General features: G+C 32.5%; 3 protein-coding genes across 5 annotated transcripts; 1 reads left to right on the forward strand and 2 right to left on the reverse strand.

Moving 5' to 3' along the window:
* Nucleotides 1–3,652: 3,652 nt before the first annotated feature.
* LOC110604225 (ACT domain-containing protein ACR2) lies at nucleotides 3,653–6,224 on the forward strand. Its single transcript, XM_021742370.2, has 7 exons — nucleotides 3,653–3,820; nucleotides 3,985–4,056; nucleotides 4,354–4,520; nucleotides 4,627–4,694; nucleotides 4,775–5,452; nucleotides 5,534–5,638; nucleotides 5,742–6,224. Coding segments are annotated over exons 1-7 (1,428 nt in total). The 5' UTR covers nucleotides 3,653–3,818; the 3' UTR covers nucleotides 6,078–6,224.
* Nucleotides 6,225–6,685: 461 nt separating this feature from the next.
* Nucleotides 6,686–10,261, reverse strand: LOC110604289 (probable glycosyltransferase At5g25310). The gene is made up of 4 exons (XM_021742455.2): nucleotides 9,870–10,261; nucleotides 9,496–9,674; nucleotides 8,008–8,359; nucleotides 6,686–7,458 (listed from the first exon to the last, which is right to left on the reverse strand). The coding sequence occupies exons 1-4, from the start codon at nucleotides 10,128–10,130 to the stop codon at nucleotides 6,793–6,795; spliced, it is 1,458 nt and encodes a 485-aa protein (XP_021598147.1). The 5' UTR covers nucleotides 10,131–10,261; the 3' UTR covers nucleotides 6,686–6,792.
* Nucleotides 10,262–12,484: 2,223 nt separating this feature from the next.
* LOC110602984 (probable sucrose-phosphate synthase 1) lies at nucleotides 12,485–18,532 on the reverse strand. Of its 3 annotated transcripts, XM_043952107.1 has the most exons (13): nucleotides 18,043–18,532; nucleotides 17,869–17,958; nucleotides 16,572–16,813; nucleotides 16,314–16,377; nucleotides 15,474–16,172; nucleotides 15,219–15,338; nucleotides 14,886–15,017; nucleotides 14,626–14,802; nucleotides 14,477–14,530; nucleotides 14,326–14,388; nucleotides 13,287–14,216; nucleotides 13,047–13,174; nucleotides 12,485–12,977 (listed from the first exon to the last, which is right to left on the reverse strand). In XM_043952107.1, exons 1-13 carry the CDS (start codon nucleotides 18,223–18,225, stop codon nucleotides 12,704–12,706), a joined length of 3,156 nt encoding a protein of 1,051 aa, XP_043808042.1. In that variant the 5' UTR covers nucleotides 18,226–18,532; the 3' UTR covers nucleotides 12,485–12,703. The 3 variants fall into 3 exon arrangements, with proteins under 3 accessions (XP_043808042.1, XP_043808043.1, XP_021596311.1); XM_043952108.1 differs by lacking the exon at nucleotides 18,043–18,532 and having other exon boundaries at nucleotides 17,776–17,914; XM_021740619.2 differs by lacking the exons at nucleotides 17,869–17,958; nucleotides 18,043–18,532 and having other exon boundaries at nucleotides 16,532–16,671.
* Between the last annotated feature and the right edge of the window lie 903 nt (nucleotides 18,533–19,435).

A 19,435-nucleotide genomic window follows, 5' to 3' on the forward strand; every position in this document is an offset into this window, starting at 1 on the left:
ACGCAAACGCCGGTTGGGGAGGATTCTTCCCCGTCCAAATGAATTGAGAAGAACACTATTGTTAGTGAAATCAAAGTGAAACCGAGTCTGAAAGTCTGAATAATCTAGAATTAATAAGAAAAATTTATTTCTCTAAATAATTAAAGACAAAATGTTCTATTGAAAGTGTTTTTTAAATTGTATTTGGTCTTACATATTGGATATTCCAATACCTTTTTTTAGTGACAAACATAGATATCGTGGAAGACAATTTTTTTTTTGAGTTAAAAAATTATTCGGATTAAAATATATTAATTTTAATTTTAAATTGATTTCAATATACTTAATTAAGATATTTACATATAATTTTTTTTAATAATAGTATTAAGTAAATAAATATTAAATACTTTTGGGTTTAAGCAAGTGGCTCACATATTATTATTGCAATTAATAGTTTTATTTGGATCGGTTAAATTTGGGATTAGAGGGTTGGTTACGGTTTCCCTCCTGTGAAACAGAATTAAAATCGAATTGAAATTGATCGGTTTGAATTGTGATTTGATTCGATTTGATTCAATTTAATTTTTTATTTTTAAATAAATTATTTTAAAAAATTATATAAATTAAATTATTAAATAATTAAATTTAAATTTATTTTTTAAGTTATAAAAAATATTATTTATATAATATTATTTTATTTTTATATTATATGTTTATTATTTTATTTTTTATATTATGTAAATGAATATATTTTACAATTTATTTATTTAATAAAATATATATTTAATAATATTTAAAATTTATATTTATTTTTTTATATTTTATTTAAATATTTTACCTTTATTTTTCAAAAAATCAAAATTGAATTAATAGTTTATAATTTAAATTTAATTAAAATATAAATTAAATTCCAAAAAAATTGTTACCGCTTTAAAACTATACCGAATTCAAATCAAAACTGTTAAAAAAATAAATCAAACTATCAATTCCGAAATAACACCGAGTCATTTGCCATGCCTAGTTTTAGGTTTACATTACATGTAAGAGTTTTAGGTTTACCTTTCCACCTACTAATAGAAAAATAAAAGTCATACTCCTTCCATTTTATAAATAAATTCATTTTCTTTTTTCATTTGTATTAAATTATAGTTTTTTTTTCTAATTTCAATTTATTTATTAATATTTTAATTTAATGTATCCATATTTAGTATAAATTAAAACATTATATAAATGTTATTGTTTTAATTTTTTTTAATACACCTGAAAATACAGAAAGTCTATTTTTATTAGAAGAGTGAGTGCGATTAAGAAAAGCAGGGGATTGGGCGGGAATATTTTTCAGTTCAAATTACGGGCTTCAGTTGTATTAGGAGAAGCAGGCCCATCGTGCAAGACCATGGGCTCCGGCTCTATTATGACCCACGATGAACGTACAAATGGAAATTGACCCTCCATTTTACCAAAGGAGAAGAAAAAAAAAAAAGTAATCATTTGATTCAAGTAATGTGAGAAAGATAATGATCATCTCTAAACGTAACGTGATGGCATATGCAAACTCGGTTGGAAATGAACCCATTTCTATCTCCTTCCTCAAATCCTGCAGTGTTCTTTAAATTCAAATTGCATTTTTCAACTCAACTTATCTCATACTTCAAATTTTAGAAACTTAAAATTATTTCAATTGGTCACGAAACCACATACAATGGCTATTTACAAGTTGATTAATTCATTGTGCATGCATGTGCGCAGAATTTAGTGCTTGCTGAATGTCTACCTTCAATGAAATCTGCTTATTATCTCAACGCTAAAAATTGGTAGACTCAATTTCACTGATTTAATATTTTATTTTTTTAAATAAGATTAATAATTTCATTTTTTATATATAAAATAAATAATTTTTGAATTACTATATTTTTTTATTAAATTAATTCGGTACGAATAAAATTTAAACACATTCTGGTTTATATTATTAAATTCTACATTAATTTGAAATAAAAATAATGTATCATTGTAAGAGTTTTAGATATTTTTATTAAGTTAATTTTTAAAGTAAGTAAGATCTTATTCAAATTTAATATAGTATCAAGTCTTTCTATCGATATTAGATCTTTATAAATATTTCATACTCTAGTATTATTCTGATTGAAAAGGTTGTTAAATCTCACGTGGATTTGAAATAGAGTATTGTGTCGGGTTTTAAACACTATTTTTCTTAAATTAATTTTTAGAATGAATTAAATTTAATAATTTAACATATACATAAAAAATTTTTGTAATAGAAAAATCTTATACATAACTATTACACCATCTAAAATCAAGATGATTTTTACATTTAAATTTAAATTAATAATTAGGTGTTTTGAAATTTTTTTAAATTATATACCTAACCAATAAAATTATAATTTTCCTTATTTAGTGGGAGTAAAAACATTTATTTACATTAAGTTTGTAATCTGAATTTTTTATATAGCAATATTAATTTTTTATACAGCAATATTAATTTTGTTGTCATAAAAACTAACATACATGATAATACGAATATATATATAAAATGATATAGTAGAAATAAAATGTTTTTATTAGTAATATTTATTATTAATAATAACTATTTTTTAATAACAACTATAATCTTATTACTAAATATTTATAACCAAAATTTATAATAATAATATACAATAATTTATATATTATTATCATAAATTTATAATAGCAAACCTTTTAAAAGTTTTTACTATTAATTTTAGAATTTTGTATAATTATTTGAAATTTCTATTTAAATAAATTACTATTAAAAATACTATTTTTAAATATTAGTTAAAAATTAAAATTAAAATGAAAATATATTAGAATATAATTATTACTATAATTCGTTACAGCGAAAACTTGTTGTTTTATATATTTAAATTATACCTGTAAGTAAATTATAATGATTTAAAATTTGTTATATTTATTTTTGTTGTAATAATATAAAGATAATAATTTATTTATTTTTTGTAATAAATAAAATATATTAATAAAATTATAATTTTATTAAATATAAAATAAATTATTTATTAAAATATATAAGGAAAAAATTAATTTTTTTATAATAATTTAAAACTATGACTAAACTGTTATTTTAATAAATTAAAACAATAATTTTATAATAATTTTTATAATATTGTTGTATAAATTTTAAAATGTGTAGTTATTTAATAACTAGTTAGAGAGATGGCTTGAATGGAAAAATTCAAAAATTTTTGTAAGCAAAGTTTAAATAAAAATTAGAATATCATTCAATATGTAATTTCTACAGTGTTTTGGATAAAATTTTGTCTAATGTGTGGATTTTATATTTGATTAGTGTAAAAACCCAGATGCATAAAAGAATTCCCTGCCCTCACCAGTTACTTGTTTATTTAGAATTAAGGAGGCCAAAAACCTAGGAAAACATGTGGGTACGAGGGTTTATTACATGAGAAAAACAGACCAAAAAATCAATATAAACGTGGCCGATAAATATTATTTGACTTTTTTTACCAGTTCTTTCTTCTTCGACACCCTTCTCTGCTGTTTCTCTTCAATTCATTTTCTTCCACTAGTTTTTTTTTTTTTTTTTTTTTTAACAATCTATTTAAGCTTGTATATATATATAGCTATATTCATTCACAAACCCAAAATAGCAACACCCATCTCTGAAATATTTCATGAAAAACCTGCCATTGTTTCTGGATAACATTCTTTTTTCTTCTTCAAGAGAGAGACTGTTATCTTCTTGATTATTCTCTCTTTTTGGGAATTCGTTGAAGGTTTTTTGATTTAAGATATCAGCTGGTTTAATTTCTCATTCTACAATCTCCATGTAAGTTTTCGTTTCTTCTTTTCATGCATGCTCCTCCTCCTCCTCCTCTCAATGCATTATACAGTAGCTACCTTTGCATAATTATAATTGAAACTTAAAATCTACACAAAATAATAAGTTCAACAAAATATTATGATGGATTTTTAACTCTGTTTAATTTGCAGGATGAAGAAAGTTTGTTGGCCTTACTTTGATCCTGATTTTGAGAATTTCCCAGAGAGGATATATGGCCCCACGTAAGTATATACAATATTGCATATAGTAATTAATTAATTTTGGGTGAAAATAAATCATTAGGATATATCCAACATATAAATATAAAAAGTTTTATAATATAACTGTTGTACCTAAAAATTATGGTAGGTTTAATCTGATCGATGCTCGATATATAATTAATTTATAACATATAACGGTTGTATTAAATAAATTTCTTACAATTTTATAGGGTTTTATGATGTTACACTTTGAATATGTATCCCTATCAACCCTAAAATCCAAATCTCATGGGTTGCCCTTTGTAATTAAAACTGCAGATGCAGAGTGTGTATTGATAATGAAAGCATGGAAGATTACACATTAGTGATGGTGGATAGCGTAAACAAGCAAGGCCTCCTCCTGGAAGTGGTGCAAGTCTTAACAGATTTGAACCTTATCATCTCAAAGAGTTACATTTCCTCGGATGCTGGATGGTTCATGGATGGTATTTATCTATTTTTCCTGCTCAGTTTCTGATATTCTCAACAGAGAATTTTACAATTCCTTTTACTGAATGATTTTTCTTTTTTTTTTTGCATTTTCTTTGACAGTTTTTCATGTTAAAGATGAACATGGCAAAAAACTCACAGACCAGAAAGTTATTGACTATATTCGCCAGGTGATCAAAGCTTTCAGAAATTTTCTTTTAAATCTGTTATTGCAAGACTCGAAATTGAGATTTTACTTAAATGCATGCAGGCCTTAAATACAACGAGGGAGACACCAAGCCCTGCCAAAGCAAAAGCATACGTCAACGATTTTTTTGACGACCATATAAACGAGCATACCGCCATTGAATTAAGCGGAACCGATCGGCCTGGACTCTTCTCTGAGATATCAGCAGCTCTAGTGGACCTTCACTGCAACATTGTGGAAGCTCATGCATGGAGCCATAATGCTCGACTTGCTTGCGTCGCATATATTTCCGATCAATCTACTCACACCCCAATAGAGGACCCTCTACGTCTGGCCAACATAGAGGACCATCTCACTACGGTGATCCGTTCCACCGGCCCCCAGTTGCCCAACAACCAAGAAGTGAAGACAGGTGGTGGATTTGTTGGAGGGGAAGGCACGGCCGTGACTAATGTAGAAAGGAGACTACACCAACTCTTGCTTTCAGTCAGGGACTTTGATGAGCCCACCGGATCACCGACAATGAGATCAGAATCAGGGTCAGTATCAGACAGTGAAGAAGGAGAAAGGAAGACGGTGGTTTTGATCGAGAACTGCGACGAGAAGGGTTATTCAATTGTGAGCATAGAATGCAAAGATAGACCAAGGCTCATGTTTGATACAGTGTGTACGCTTACTGATATGCAGTACGTGATTTTCCATGCATCCATAGGCTCCGGCGACGATGGTTATGCATTTCAGGTAATCACAAGATAAACCATTTCTTCTTCACAAGGAGATCTCAAAAGGGCACTCTTCACATCATCTTGGTGCATTTTACAGGAATATTTTATCCGACATGTCGATGGATATGCCTTGAATACAGAAAGCGAGAAGGAAAGGATAATAAAATGCTTAGAAGCAGCTATAGAACGCAGGGTTTGTGAGGTAAATACACTACAACAAATTATATTTGAATTAGCAACCATTTACCATGAATAAGATTCGAAGACTGACATCTTCTTAATTTTGATTGTTATGTTCATTACAGGGAGTGAAGTTACAGTTACGTGCAGAGAATAGAGTGGGACTGTTGTCTGATATAACCCGGATTCTACGAGAGAATGGTCTAACAGTTGTTAGAGCAGACATAGCAACACAAGGAGAGAAAGCAGTGAATGCTTTTTATGTGAAAGACATTTCAGGAAATGAAGTAGATTTGGATTTTGTTGAGTGTATGAAGAAAGAAATGGGTCCAATAGATCTTGAAGTGAAGAATGATTATATGATGAGACCAAGCTCAAGAGAAAGGGCCCATTTGTCTATTGGGGGTATGCTTAAATCTCATCTTGAACGCATTTCTCAAAATTTTATTCCAATCAAGTGATGATTTCTCTCTAGATTTATAGTTTCCATGCAATTGGATTTGTACAAAAATAAAACTGTATATAGGTTGCTTTGATGTTTAGGTTGTAAATAATTCCTTACAATTGTAAAGGGAGCTGTCATTTTCTTTGCAAGAGGTTGAGGTTGTGCAGGAACAATAATTGGAGATTATTAGATGTGTCTAGTAATTTCTCAATAAGCACACCTCCCATATTTGAATTCTTTAATTCAGTTTAGATTGTAAATAAAAATTAAATAAGTTTTTTTTAAGACAGCTCCAAGAATGTACATATATGTATATATATATATAGTATTTATATATGCTGGGAACAAGTGAGCAGTAATCAATTAAATTATTTTCCATCTTGTAGATAATTATCTACATGTATATATGTCCAATAATGCCACACTAATTGATGCAGCTGTTATGTATTGATTATATCATTTTCATCATGGAGTGATAAACTGGAAATAGGGAGAATTAATTAATTAATAATATTAAATAGTGCGATCAATATTTAAAAAATTAAATATTTATATGGTTTGGCGTTGTAATCTTCTTTATCAAAATAAATAATCAACTAATTAAAACCTAACATAAACATGAAAAATTAAAAATTACTATAAATTTGTGTTACTATATACGTATATTTGATTATATAAGTCACCTTCTCCTTTAACTATATGATGGTATAGTCTCAGTTTCATGTATTAGTCTATGCAAGTCTCAAATTTATTCTCCGAAGCCATATGGAGTGCAATATCATATAAAACACATCAAATCTCTTGGCTGGCTGGTTCAACACAAAATGCCTCCTAACAGCTCTTAAGCCCTCCTTGAGATTCTTGTATTTGTCTTCGGGAACTGAGCTCAACACCTCTTTTAGCCTTGGAATCTCTGATACATTCACCTGTACTGAAAAGGCATCCCACCTTAAAACATCGCTAAATGGCAGCACATAATAATTCGACAAAATCACAGGGACGCATTCAGCATAAATGGCCTCAACGATTCTAGGGCTTGCTACTTCATGCCCACTTGGACATAGACAAAACTTGGATTGGAGCATGAATGAATAATAATCCAAGTCTTTAGGAAGGTACTCGAAGACACGAAGATCAGAGTCACGGTCTTTCCACTGGTTGACGAGGAGGGGACGGATTGGGCCATGCAGCCCACCGGCAAAGAATGCAAGGTAGGGACGTGAGGTATTAGCTGGTGGTGGAGATAGTAGTTGGGGTGGAAAGTTGCCATTGTAGAGGTGGATTTCTGGGAGGCTTACATCCTTTCGGGGATTGAAACCTTCGGAAGTGTTGGCATTGCACAGGACCCGGATTGATGTGTTGTAAAGGAACGGGTTAGCCCGGGATGCATGGGGGCCCTACAAAAGAAAGAGAGCATAAGCCTTTACTTTTGTTTTTCAGTCATTTGCCCATGTAGCGAAGTCGTGAATGCTAAACCTAGGCATCGTTATTACCTGGACATTTGAGAGTTCCGAGTTGAAGTTGTTTATATAATATTGAATAGAATTATGTCAAAGTAACGAATAAGTGAATTTACTGTTCAGGATTATTCAGAGTTTCATTCAATGTAAAACAACATCAGCAAAGGTAGTTCTTTTATATATATATATATATATATATATATATATACTCAGAATTGTACTAGGTTACCATACTTCAGATTAACATGATAAGCTCATTAGGAGAACAGTACGCCATGTTACCAGCTTCCCTTGCGCAGAAGGATTCTGAAAAACTAATCAAGTCCCACTTTTTATGAATGTGATAATCGAGTTAGAACTATAATAAAAGGCAAATATACTAAAAAGAAAGAAAAGAGGAAGAAGAAAAGAAAATACAAAGAATGATTTATTGAGAAAAAAAGAAAAGAAGCAAAGAATGGAAAGCTTGGGATAAAAAGAACTCACCCAATCATGACAAGCAAGCATGAAGTGGTCCGCCCCACAAGTTCTATTCCAAAAAGGGTATTTGGTGGATACCACTCTTACATAATCTGATACGAACTGCCTCAGCGGTGTAAGATCGTATGTAAGAGGTTTGTAGAGATACTTGACCATCCAGGTCACGCTGAAGGGCATGAAATAAACGTGGGCACGTCGAGGATCCGTTGTTCTAAACCTCCTGGCTCCGTGCTCCATCTCCTGTATAAACCTCCCCTCAATCGTGTATATGTCCTTGCATGGCCCATCATGGACGATTGGTAGGTCCCCTTCCGAATACACGTAGACCTTGAATCTCCTCTCCATCTCCAGATAACTCCTGAAATTGTTTTGTAGAATTTATGGGTATCCATGTCATTAAGTATTTAGAAGTGTAGGTGCGGCGGGTCATGTGATCTTGTTCGCGAATAAAAAGCAAATTTGCCTTTAACCAAAAAAACAAAAAAGAAGCAAGTTTGCCACTTGCAAACAGCAAAAAACTGAAGTAAGCATTTAATAGCCTATTATTTTATCAGTTTATTATATTAGTATTAGTGTAGTCTTAAACTCCAAAATCATAATGATGGTACAACAGTGTAATGTGACTGATATCACAAAATAAGCTAATGATAAGGATACTTTGCTGGCTATCATAAAATCACATGGCCAACAATATATAATGATACAATTTACTTAATTTGAATTTTTGACGTGACCTCAATTTTCTCGTGATCTTTCAGTGAATAGAAATGCTAATTCTCAATCTTATAGGTAAGACATGCATATGTTGTTGCCCAGGCCTAGTAAACGAATGTTATATAAAAACATATAAAGAACAACTGAAAAGCCTAAACAAGTTTAGGAAAAGTTAAGCAAACCGAGGTAACTGCAGCCTGGTTAATTAAGAGGTACCAAATCGAATAAGCTTCATGATGACAAAAACGTCATATATCTCCATTTACACCACTTCTGTTTGGTGGTCCGAAAGCAATAGGAACTGAATAATTATAGTCATTGCACTACCAAAGCAGGCAGGTATTCTTTTCTATAATCTTTTGTATCCCTTTTGATCTAAGAACCAAAAAGCCTGATCACTAAAGAGTAATCCATTCACCACGATGGAAGAGTGCTCTAGTCTGTCGTTACAATAGACAGCAAATGGGTGTCTTTATTTTCAGTAGCTATGATGATATACGAGTGTGAATTGTCTAGTGACAAAAGAAATGAGTGAGTTTTGAGTGCACACATCATCAAAAAAAAAAAAAAAAATCCATGCGTCAGCTAGAAGAATTCTTCCCCGCTTTACATTAAAAAGAAAAGAAGAGAAAAAGGTGTTGCAATATAGATAGTTAGAGTCCTGTCGGTACGGTACCTTCTAAGCAAAGTATTACATAAAGAGTTAAAAAAAATTTAAATTTAAATCTTAATTAATATTTGGACTTTTGGCTTTGAACAAATGATTAGAAAATGACTTACCGGTAAAAAGCGGCGCGGTTGCGATAAACAACAACTCTGTCCACATCGCTTCTGTTGACGCCGGCAATGGACGAGACTATTACAGATGATGTACCTGCCTTGCGTATTGAAGCTCGAGCTCGAGCTAGTCCTTGTTCCAGGAGCTCTTCTTCTCTGCTTATTAGTTTTGAGATTTTCCTCTGTAATAACATATCGCATTCAAATTGATGAATCAATAAGGCATAATTCTAAATGAAATGGCTACGCGATTGCGGTTTCTGAGTTGTTTCTTAATAAAGCATAAAGAAATTGAAATTCCAATTGGTTCTAGAGAGAGAAACTGATCATCCTCTGCTATAATTTACAGTGCAAATACCACAACGACCAAAACTTACAATGGCAGTACTGTTCCTGAATTGGTTGACTGGAGAAGTATAGCTGGAATTCGCAGAATGAACGTCGTGGATTTGATCGGAGTGGCTAACCAGGGTCTGCAACTGGACGGCAGGTACTGAGATTGATGACTGAAAATTGGAACGAGAGAAGATTGAAAAAGAAGTAGAATTAAAAAAACCAGAGAGGATCAAGATGAAGAAGATGAAGAGAAGAATTAAAAAACAATGCAGGAAGGAATATCCATATAGTTTCATATCCATATGAAACTTATTATTTCTTCTGTGTTTAATTAATGTAAAGACAGTAGAAATGGAGAAGGTGTTTGGCTGGTGCGATTTTGTTTTCTCAGGGAAATGGGGTGTGTGAGATGTGAGGGAAAAAACAGAAGTTTAAAAAGGCGGGCGCACGCACGCACGCAAGGAGATTTTTGTCCTCTCATTCTATAGCGGGAAGAAAAGCGTGATATGGAAAATTACGAATTTGACACACCAATTGGCTTGACGGCAGGAGACATGATTTTTAAAAAAAAAAAAAAATTGTGTAAAAATTATTATGAATTTTTAAAATGATTGGATATTGGATCTTCAGTTATCCGATTAATTCAGATTCCATTAAATTCAAAATTTATACTATCTTATGTCTTAAATTTAATTAAATATATTTTTATTAAGGATATAAATTCAATTAAATACTATACCTTTATATAAATTACTAACTAAAATATATAAAATTAATGAATTTAATTATTTTTTGAATAGTATTAATTGGATTTGAGATGAGTCGGTTCATCGTCACTCCTTTTCAATTCTTGTTCAGTAAATCGTTCCGCCAATCCAGAAACCTCGTCCGAATCCAGCAGGCGGCCCGTGCTCGGCAAGTCTTCCTTCGCAGAAAATTTTTGGATTTGTGGGAGGATTGGGAAGAGTTGTGACAGCGCGCTCAACCTTCGCGCACTCTTCTGCGGGCCCTGCTGTCGAGCTGCCAAACGAAATTCCTAACGTGTTGGAACGTTACTAGGGTTCATATTGAAGTATAACGATTTTCACAAATACCCTATTCCATCCCTAAATCACAGCAACACAACAACCTACATACATTGACTTTACCCATTCTGACTCTAGGACTTTGCAACTTCCCATCTATTAGAGCATTGTCAAAATTAATTTTAGCTTATTAAATTCGGTGTGCACCTGAGTGTCTCTGTTAGAGAAAGTAAAAATTCATCTAAACAAAATCTAACTCTTTGTTTGTATTAGGGAAATACAGAGAATAAAAAAAAATAAATTAAATTACTGCTATTTACTTACAACAAATTAAATGGGAGAATGGAAGAGAAATTTAATTTTACAAGCACCCTTCATAAATACAAAACATTTCTCTTTAATTAGGGAGAAAAAGGAGGAATGATTATTATTATATAATCCATCCGTTTTAAAATTTTTATTCATTTTATTTTTTAGAAGAAAAATATTTTTTTTACTATTTTTTTAATTATATTTATGTTAAAAATATTAAATTTTATTAAATATTAAAAAAATTAATTATAAAATAAAATAAAATAGGATTATAATAATATATTTTTATATTACTACAGTGTAAAAAAAATAATTTTAAAATAATTAAAAAGAAAAAAAAGACAAAAATTATAAAGGAAGTACTAATTATATCAAATTTAGTTATGTATTATTGATATCATATAAAAAAAAATCATAACTCATGTCAATTAAGTAAATTCAATTAGGAAAGAAATTATATTTCTTTCTGTAATATAGTAAGGTATTCAAAAAAATAAAAAATAAATTCATTTTTTATATATTTCATTTATCCTTCTTATGTTCCACTTAATGTAGAAATAATTTATATTTAAAAATATTTTTTTAATAAATAATTTATTTTTTATTGATAATTTTAATTTGAGAGCATAATATATTAATAAATTTATATATAAATGTAAAAAATATTTTTTTTAAAAGAGAAATTATTTTTTATTAATTATTTTTTAAAATATTTTATACATTATAACCTATATAAAAATATTATTTCCTGCGAACAAATGAACATTAATTTCACCTCAAATGATTCAAATAACATAAAAGACGAATAATATAGAAAGCAAGAGCGACCATTTCGTTATTTCAATTTTAAATTATATTAAACTGAAAATTAAAATTTTAATGTTTTTTAAAATAAATTTAAATTAATTTTAAATAAAAATAAATTTAAATGATTTAATTTGATTTAATTAAATTAATTTAAATTTTTAATAAATTTATTATTTTTTTACTTTATTTTTAATTTTAAAATTCAACCAAAATATTTTAACATTAATTATATTATAATCTCTTTATATTATTTAAATAATATAATATTGTTAACCATTCGATTTGCTTTTAATAATTTTTTTTAACGAAAGTTCAGCGGAATGAAAATTTTTAAAAATTAAAATTGAATTGAATCGCATTATGAAAAATAAAAAATTTAATGGAGTTTTTAAATTTATTTAGTGACTCTATTCAGAACTAATATTTTGAAAATAACAACATCGAATGTATCTCATTCTCATATTTTGTGCTTTAATAACATCCAAGTTTTCCAAATTGGTTAAGCAGGTCAAGAACCAAAAGAGAAGGTCACTCTTGAAGTGAAATGGGATTTAACTGATTACAACTATCTATAATGAGCCAAGAAATTATTCATTTGCATAAATTAGCCAAGTTTGAGGTTGAGGGAAAGGGAAAAGGGTGACTACGACCTTTCCAGGCAGACTTCAGCCCCAAATTGAGGAAGAGATTGAAAAGAGTTATCAAATAAAATGCGAAGATGATGTAATATTCTAGACCTTGAGAACCCCCAGTTTCTCAAGTGATTGCTTTATGTCATTAACGTTGCATCCCTCACTCTGGACAACATTGGGACTATCAAATGGTGTAACATCTTCCAGAGGATAGCTTCTGTCGGCATGAAGCTTACGAGCATTGCTGCCAACTCCCTTCAATATAACTGACTTGTGAATTCCACCAAGTAAGCCTTCGTAATCTGTATCACCACATTCCCCCACAAAAATCACAAATTTTGACAAGTCTGCACCCCACCGAATATACAGATACCTGAAGAAGTTACCAGTCAGTATATTATATTTTCTGCCTTCAATGATTTTACAAGAACAAGTTAGTTACCTTAGAGCTTGGGATCGAGAAGCCAACACAGGGATCACATTTATCTTGGAACCATTCTGACAATAAATAACATGGCCGCGGAGGCCCTGAATTCTCATCAGTTTCCGAAGTTCTCTAAATGAAGGGATCTTTAAAGACAAATAATTAAAACATATGAGACTTGATAAGAAGTAAAGGAAATGGATGTTTTGAAAAAAGCAGAGTCAATGATGGTTCAGGAGGGAGCTGGAGAAACTTTACCATTGATGGTTCTTTCACTTTAAATGCACAGCAATGAGCTGTTGATCCTGATTCATCCTCCACAACAATTTGTTCCTGTCCATGCTTATCATTGATAGAAGCAGCCCAACGAACCAGAGTCCTCCTCAAACCTTCTCCACCCCAATGGTATTCAATGTGTGAATGATAATCCAGGTCTAATACAAAAGGAAGGCCAGTAGTATCCCCATTGCTTGAAGATGGATAATAGACTTCACTACCACTATTACATATAAATGCATCAAAATCCAATGGGCTCAAGCCTCCTGAGGCCAGAAGAGAGTACACCTCAGATATGGTCATGGAAGTCGATAAAATGAAACCTATAGAGGTTTCCTTCATTCCTACCTCAACAACTATCTTAATAGCTTCAAGAGAATCTGAAGTCGTATCACCATCTACTGCAATAACAAAGATATATTTCCTCTTCCTCGGTGATGGAAATTTGCTGCTGCAAATATTATTGTCTGCCTTCTCTATTGATTCATTTTGTGCACCTCTTATAGCATCTTTTGACAATGTCAAAGCATTATTGCCTAACACATTCTTCCTATCTGAAGCATTTTCTTCTGTATCAAGAGAATTATCAAGATTTCCACTTTCATTTTTGTCTCCATCCAATGAAAGCTTCAAAGATAAATCTTTAATGTCTCTTAAAGAATCACCAGGTGAATCGGACTCTTCATTTCTCAACCCATCTTCACTTCTCTGCCACTGGGGCTGCCTAGGCCTGCAACTGGCTATTCGAGCCAAGTATGTCTTACAATGCTCTGGCCATGAGAAAAGGTGAATATTTTTCAATCCGTTCTGCCTGCATCTTGCCCAAAGTTGTTTATCTGAAACAAGCTTGAGAAGAGCATCAGCAATAGACTGCTGGTCGTGGGGATCAACTAGTAATCCATTGTCAAGTACCTGCAATCATTCAATCATCACTAGTTAATAGCACGCAACCACATAGCAGCTGGTGTCATGCACAAGAAAAGCTTTCCAAGTAATAAGAGGGTTCCCTAGCTTCACGCACCCGATGAATGTCAACAGGACCCCCATTTTTTGTAGCAACAATAGGCAAACCATGAGCCGCAGCCTGTTAAGCAATAAGATTATCTTAGAGTTCCGAGAATTAAAATCTGAATTAGTGAAGTGCTGAAAACAATAGAAAAGAGGACAAGCACCTCAATCAACGTAAGCCCAAAGGGCTCGATAAAAGCAGGATTGATGAAAACCCCCTGAAAATGAAAAAACAAAGTAAAGAAAATTAATTTATAGAAATAAAAAGGCCAGCATCATTTCTGTTTATGGAAATGCAATCAAATAATTCTACCTTTGTTTTTGCTGCAAGGCGATAAATGTTAGGAACATCAGACTGCTTGTGGTGTTTAGGATATGCTACGTGGCCATACAGATCATATTTATCAATGAGCTTAATAATGGAAAGGAGATAACTAGCATTTGTGCTTGACATTTCATCGATATCATCGCGGTTTCCCATTATTAATGTCTGCAAGAGTAATAAAACATCTTAATAGTTCTCTAAAAAGATGTGGATATACATTGGGCAGGTGAAGTTCCAAGAAAACTTACAAGGTTAGCAAGCTCCCTTAGAGGGCGGCATTCTCCAAATGCTTTGACTAAAGTGGTTATATTCTTTTTGGGGTCAGGCCTGGCAAGGGCAAGTATCATGGGTTTCCGAGGATTGGAAAAGAAACGCATTATCTACCCAAATCAGAAAGGTAGAATCAATAATCAATCATGATTACAATGTCCATTAATAATGGATAACAGAGAAATCAAATTGCTAAATGTATCATTTGAAGTGCATCTCCCAAAACAAAGACACTTGCAGCAGGCAAATTGGAAGAGTGAATCAGTAAAACAAGTTGTTAAAAGGAATACATGAAGAAGTAAGATTAACACCTCCGACCAAATTGGTGGATCAGGAGCAGCAGGGGAGTCTTCAAATTTTTCTTCATCTTCCCCATCCATATCCGCATCATGTGGAATAATATGATGAAATTCCATTCCAGGAGGTATCACCTAGACGTGATTGTCATAATTAGGATTCAGATAAAATAGGGTACGGGAAATACCATCCAAGTAACATATAGAAAGAACCAACAAACTTCAGATGAAGAAGGAAGCCTCAAGCAAGAACAACATCCTGATACTTACAATCATGCGAGGCATAAACCTGCCATGACAGCTTACTCCCCTCTTGATCCTTGCTCTGAGTTTGCGCTCTAGTACAGGATCAAAACCATCATACAGGCGCCATTGTTCTTCTATCTCCTGTCTAGTGCTAGTTATAATAATCTCAGAAGCATCAAGAGTTAACTCTTCTGCCTCTATTCTTCGCATTATTTTATAGGTTGCATTTATTTCTTCTCTTGATTGCCTTCCTTGTTTCAAAAGTTGTTCAAGCTTATCGCGTCCAAGTGAATGCCCAGTAAAAACCATAGGAACATTTAGAGCTCCAGAGAGCAGAGCAGCAGAGTCCCCTGCATCAGCATAATGACCATGAATTGCAACAGGCCAGACTGGATTTCCACTGCCAATTTGCTCCCCTAAAACTCTAGACATCTGGATAATATGGTTAAGTGCACCATCCACAAATTCTGGAATGTAAGGCCAAAGGAGTTCTTTTTGGATATATTTATCCTTTGGGCCAAATGGTATACGAATTATATAGGCACCACTGCTTTCCCCATGCTCCTGCATAGAATTCTCAGAATTTATCAGATTCAGCATCTCTGTAGGTTCAGCGTAACTCCAATCCACATCTGGAGCTGAGACTTGTCTTGTCAGCAAATCGACCCGATAAACCCCTGGCGTTGTGCCTAAGGCCCTTGCAAGTTCTACTACATACTTAACCTGTTTAAAACAAAACATTCAATGCTTCACCACATGCACGGGGTGATTCAAGACTCCTGGGGTGGATCTCAAAAAAAAAAGCCACATAATCATAAAAATCACATAGAAAAGAAAAGACTGAATAAAGATATCACTTATTACCTGGCCACCAGTATCAGAATCTCGCCCAAGCTCCATGTTTTCACCACGTATCAAGCCATGAAGGCTGCACATAACTACTTGTTAGAGAAGGAAAAAAGTATGAAAGATAAAAAAAAAATGACCATGAATTTCTGCAAGGTTTTAGGTTTCATATTTTGGAATCAGCTCCTTGGCTAAAATGTAATGAAGTCCAATTCTAAAATAAGCATCTGAATAACCTCATTAAAATGTCAGATCTTAATAAATTGCAGTTCATGCCTTATCAGCACGATATATAGTTTCTTCTCCTTGTGTTGTTTAGCCCAATTCTCCATGACGTCAACAGAACTTATTCTAGGCATTCTTCCTCTAACACTCCCACCATGAGACAATATTTCACCATGCACATCTCCTCGCTCTCCTTCTGATAAGTCTTCAGACATATCAGCAGTTGCCTCTTTGCGACCTCTTTCACGTTCAATGTGGCGTTTAGCTTTACGCTGAACTTCCTCTCCTTCAAGCTGATTGAGAAACCAAATCCACATGAGAGAAGAAATGGCCAACACAAAATGCTTACCATTTTTTTCAAAAAACCAAAAGCATAGAAAATCACAGGTTGCAAGCATAGATATTTTTGACATTCTATCCACCACAGATACGTGCTCTATGCAAGAAAGCATCACTCAAAATTGAGAAAATGAAAAACCAGAGATAAAAATCTGCTCAATTATAACTAACAGCATTGCAATCATTAAGAAATGCTAAGAGTGACAAAGAAGCTATTGAAAATTATTATCTGCATTTCTTTCGAAAAAGTTTATCCTTCTCTGTTCTAGTCAAAAGTGCCAATCCATTCACTCATCGCCCCCACCCCCCCCCCCCCCCCCCCCCGAACTCAAAACACTTAAAAAAAAGGTCCAAAAATAGAACACAAAGGCTATCAGCTTTCCATGTTATAATGTCAATGCATCCACCCCATTCCAGCACTATTTTTTATTTTTATTTTTTGTTTTTTAAGAAGGGTGTTGCTAACGGCTGAATGGTGCAAAATAAGTTCACAGAGACTATCAACTGTCCATATTTATAAACTAACCACCTCCCCACCCCCGGGGAAGCGGATAGGGAACAAAGCATGACCTCCAAAAATAAAAATCAACGAAACAGGGCCATTAATTGATCTGCTTCAATAATCATTACCTCTCAAATGTTATGACTAAGAAGTAATAACCAAGTAGAAGTCTAGTGTCATCAACATGTTCATGCAGTGTTCATATAATTAACACTCCATTATTGTCAATAAAAAAAATTTACTTTTTCAGCTGTCTCCAATCATAAACCAGTTTATTTTTGGAGAGAGATTTTTAAGATGGAATTAAATTCTTATTTAATATGCATTAGTGAAAAATAAAATTTATTAGCTAAATGAAGGACCATGAGTGGAGTATAAATTAAAAAGTATAATATAAATTTTTTTGCTCCTTACCATATTGGCTACGTCTTCTTAATCAACGTGAAGACAGAGGAGTAACAGGAAAAGAAAAGATAATTAAAGCGAGAAGAGAATAGAAAGAGCAACCCGTTTCTTCTTGCGAGCCAAATTCCAAATCCTCCAACACATATTTTCCAATCTGGTATTCCTCTCCTGCGTGCTTCTCATGGCTGCAGCCTACATTAAAACCATCAAAAAAATCCACAGCCATTCAACTTCTCAAAATCCAAAAACACAAAATTGAATAGGTTGATGCCATACTCGAATCCAAGAACGGTGGAGATCAGTCTCATCGAAGCCGGTGATAACCTCTTCGACGAAGTAACGAGTAGGACTAAAGCGGCCTCTCTCCCTTAGCAACAGCGACGATTTCTTATAATCTAGTCCTGGATCAACGTCGAGGATCGCTTCAAGGTAACTGTTTATCCAGTCGTTTCCAGACATTTTGCTGTAAAACTCCAACTACAAGCAAGTAAAGCGATCAGAGGAGCATGCAGCGTCTGCTAATACTGGGGGCTAGCGATGGGATTGAGACACAGAGGCTTTGCACATATAAATGGAGGGAGGGAGAGAGAGAGAGAGAGGCATTGCGTTTTGGAGCCAAGGTAGCGTCACAGTTTCCAACTATGCGATTTCTCTGGAGAAAGTCTTCTCCGACATGTGGCATTACTGCGCTTTCTACCTATTTGGAAACTGGTTCGGCGCCAGCCAGCCAATGTTGTACACGTTGACATCGTTAAATGACATTTAGTATCGCACCGTTTATACTTGCCTAGGGCCGGAACCCGGCAGTTTAGTGCCTGATCAAGAAATGAATCAAAACCAAATCGGTTGTGAACGGTCTCCAGCTGGCTGGTTCCGATTTTAATTTACTTCAATTTATTTGGTACCTCTTAAAATAAAATTAATTTAAATTGAGTTGACATAAAAGATTGAAAAAGAATAAATGCAGCACAATATTGTAGAGAAAGCCAGATCACACCCTTATCACTGACGTAAAGAGGTGGGTGCCAAAAACAGGTGGGATGCTTATGCTTGAATTAATTTAATTATATGCTCCGACTTTTATTGGATTAAAATTTTAATTTTTTGATCAACCAATGGTAGCTCGCCAAATCCCCTGTAAGATTACAATCTTATCGTGGGAATTTCAAAATTAGAAGTACTGCACAGCAGCACAAGTGGGTCTTTACCTGTGTAATCCTTAATAATAATAAGTTTAGCTTATTCCCGTATTGTGAAAGCTTTGTTTCTTTTGAATTTAGCTCTATTTTTTACTGCTAAAAGGAAAATACGGAGCGTAATAGGCCTTTTTAAATTAAGACAATGATGAAATTTAAATAAATTTATTATTTTATTCATTTAATGAGTTAGAAATATGGAGATTAAAAAAAATATTCTCCCCGTGTCATGTTAAATATTTTTTTATTATAGTTTTATTCATCCCAAACCCTAAAAATATAAAAAAATATTTTTTAAAACAATCTAAAAGATAAATTTAAAATATTAAAAAGTAACATCTTGCAAACTTTTCAACTCTTCGTTTGAAACATATTTATATCATAAAAAAAAATTAAATAAATTTTTAAAAAATCATATATACCTTTAATTTATTTTAAATATTTTGAAATTATATACTGTATATATACTCAAG

This window comes from Manihot esculenta, chromosome 16, assembly GCF_001659605.2.
Source record: "Manihot esculenta cultivar AM560-2 chromosome 16, M.esculenta_v8, whole genome shotgun sequence".
NCBI classification, from domain to species: Eukaryota; Viridiplantae; Streptophyta; class Magnoliopsida; order Malpighiales; family Euphorbiaceae; genus Manihot; species Manihot esculenta.

Excerpts from the sequence above, each read along its gene's own strand:
- LOC110602984 (XM_043952107.1), bottom strand. The coding sequence starts at position 18,225 with ATGTCTGGAAACGACTGGATAAACAGTTACCTTGAAGCGATCCTCGAC. Across the intron at positions 14,531-14,625 it reads GCCTTGCAGCAAAAACAAAG|GGGGTTTTCATCAATCCTGC; the intron begins GTAGAATTATTT and ends TTTCATTTTCAG. Across the intron at positions 14,389-14,476 it reads TTGGGCTTACGTTGATTGAG|GCTGCGGCTCATGGTTTGCC; the intron begins GTGCTTGTCCTC and ends ATTGCTTAACAG.
- LOC110604289 (XM_021742455.2), bottom strand. The coding sequence starts at position 10,130 with ATGGATATGAAACTATATGGATATTCCTTCCTGCATTGTTTTTTAATT. Across the intron at positions 9,675-9,869 it reads TCAGGAACAGTACTGCCATT|AGGAAAATCTCAAAACTAAT; the intron begins GTAAGTTTTGGT and ends ATGTTATTACAG. Across the intron at positions 8,360-9,495 it reads AACCGCGCCGCTTTTTACCG|GAGTTATCTGGAGATGGAGA; the intron begins GTAAGTCATTTT and ends AAACAATTTCAG.
- LOC110604225 (XM_021742370.2), top strand. Across the intron at positions 4,057-4,353 it reads GAGAGGATATATGGCCCCAC|ATGCAGAGTGTGTATTGATA; the intron begins GTAAGTATATAC and ends TTAAAACTGCAG. Across the intron at positions 4,695-4,774 it reads TTATTGACTATATTCGCCAG|GCCTTAAATACAACGAGGGA; the intron begins GTGATCAAAGCT and ends AAATGCATGCAG.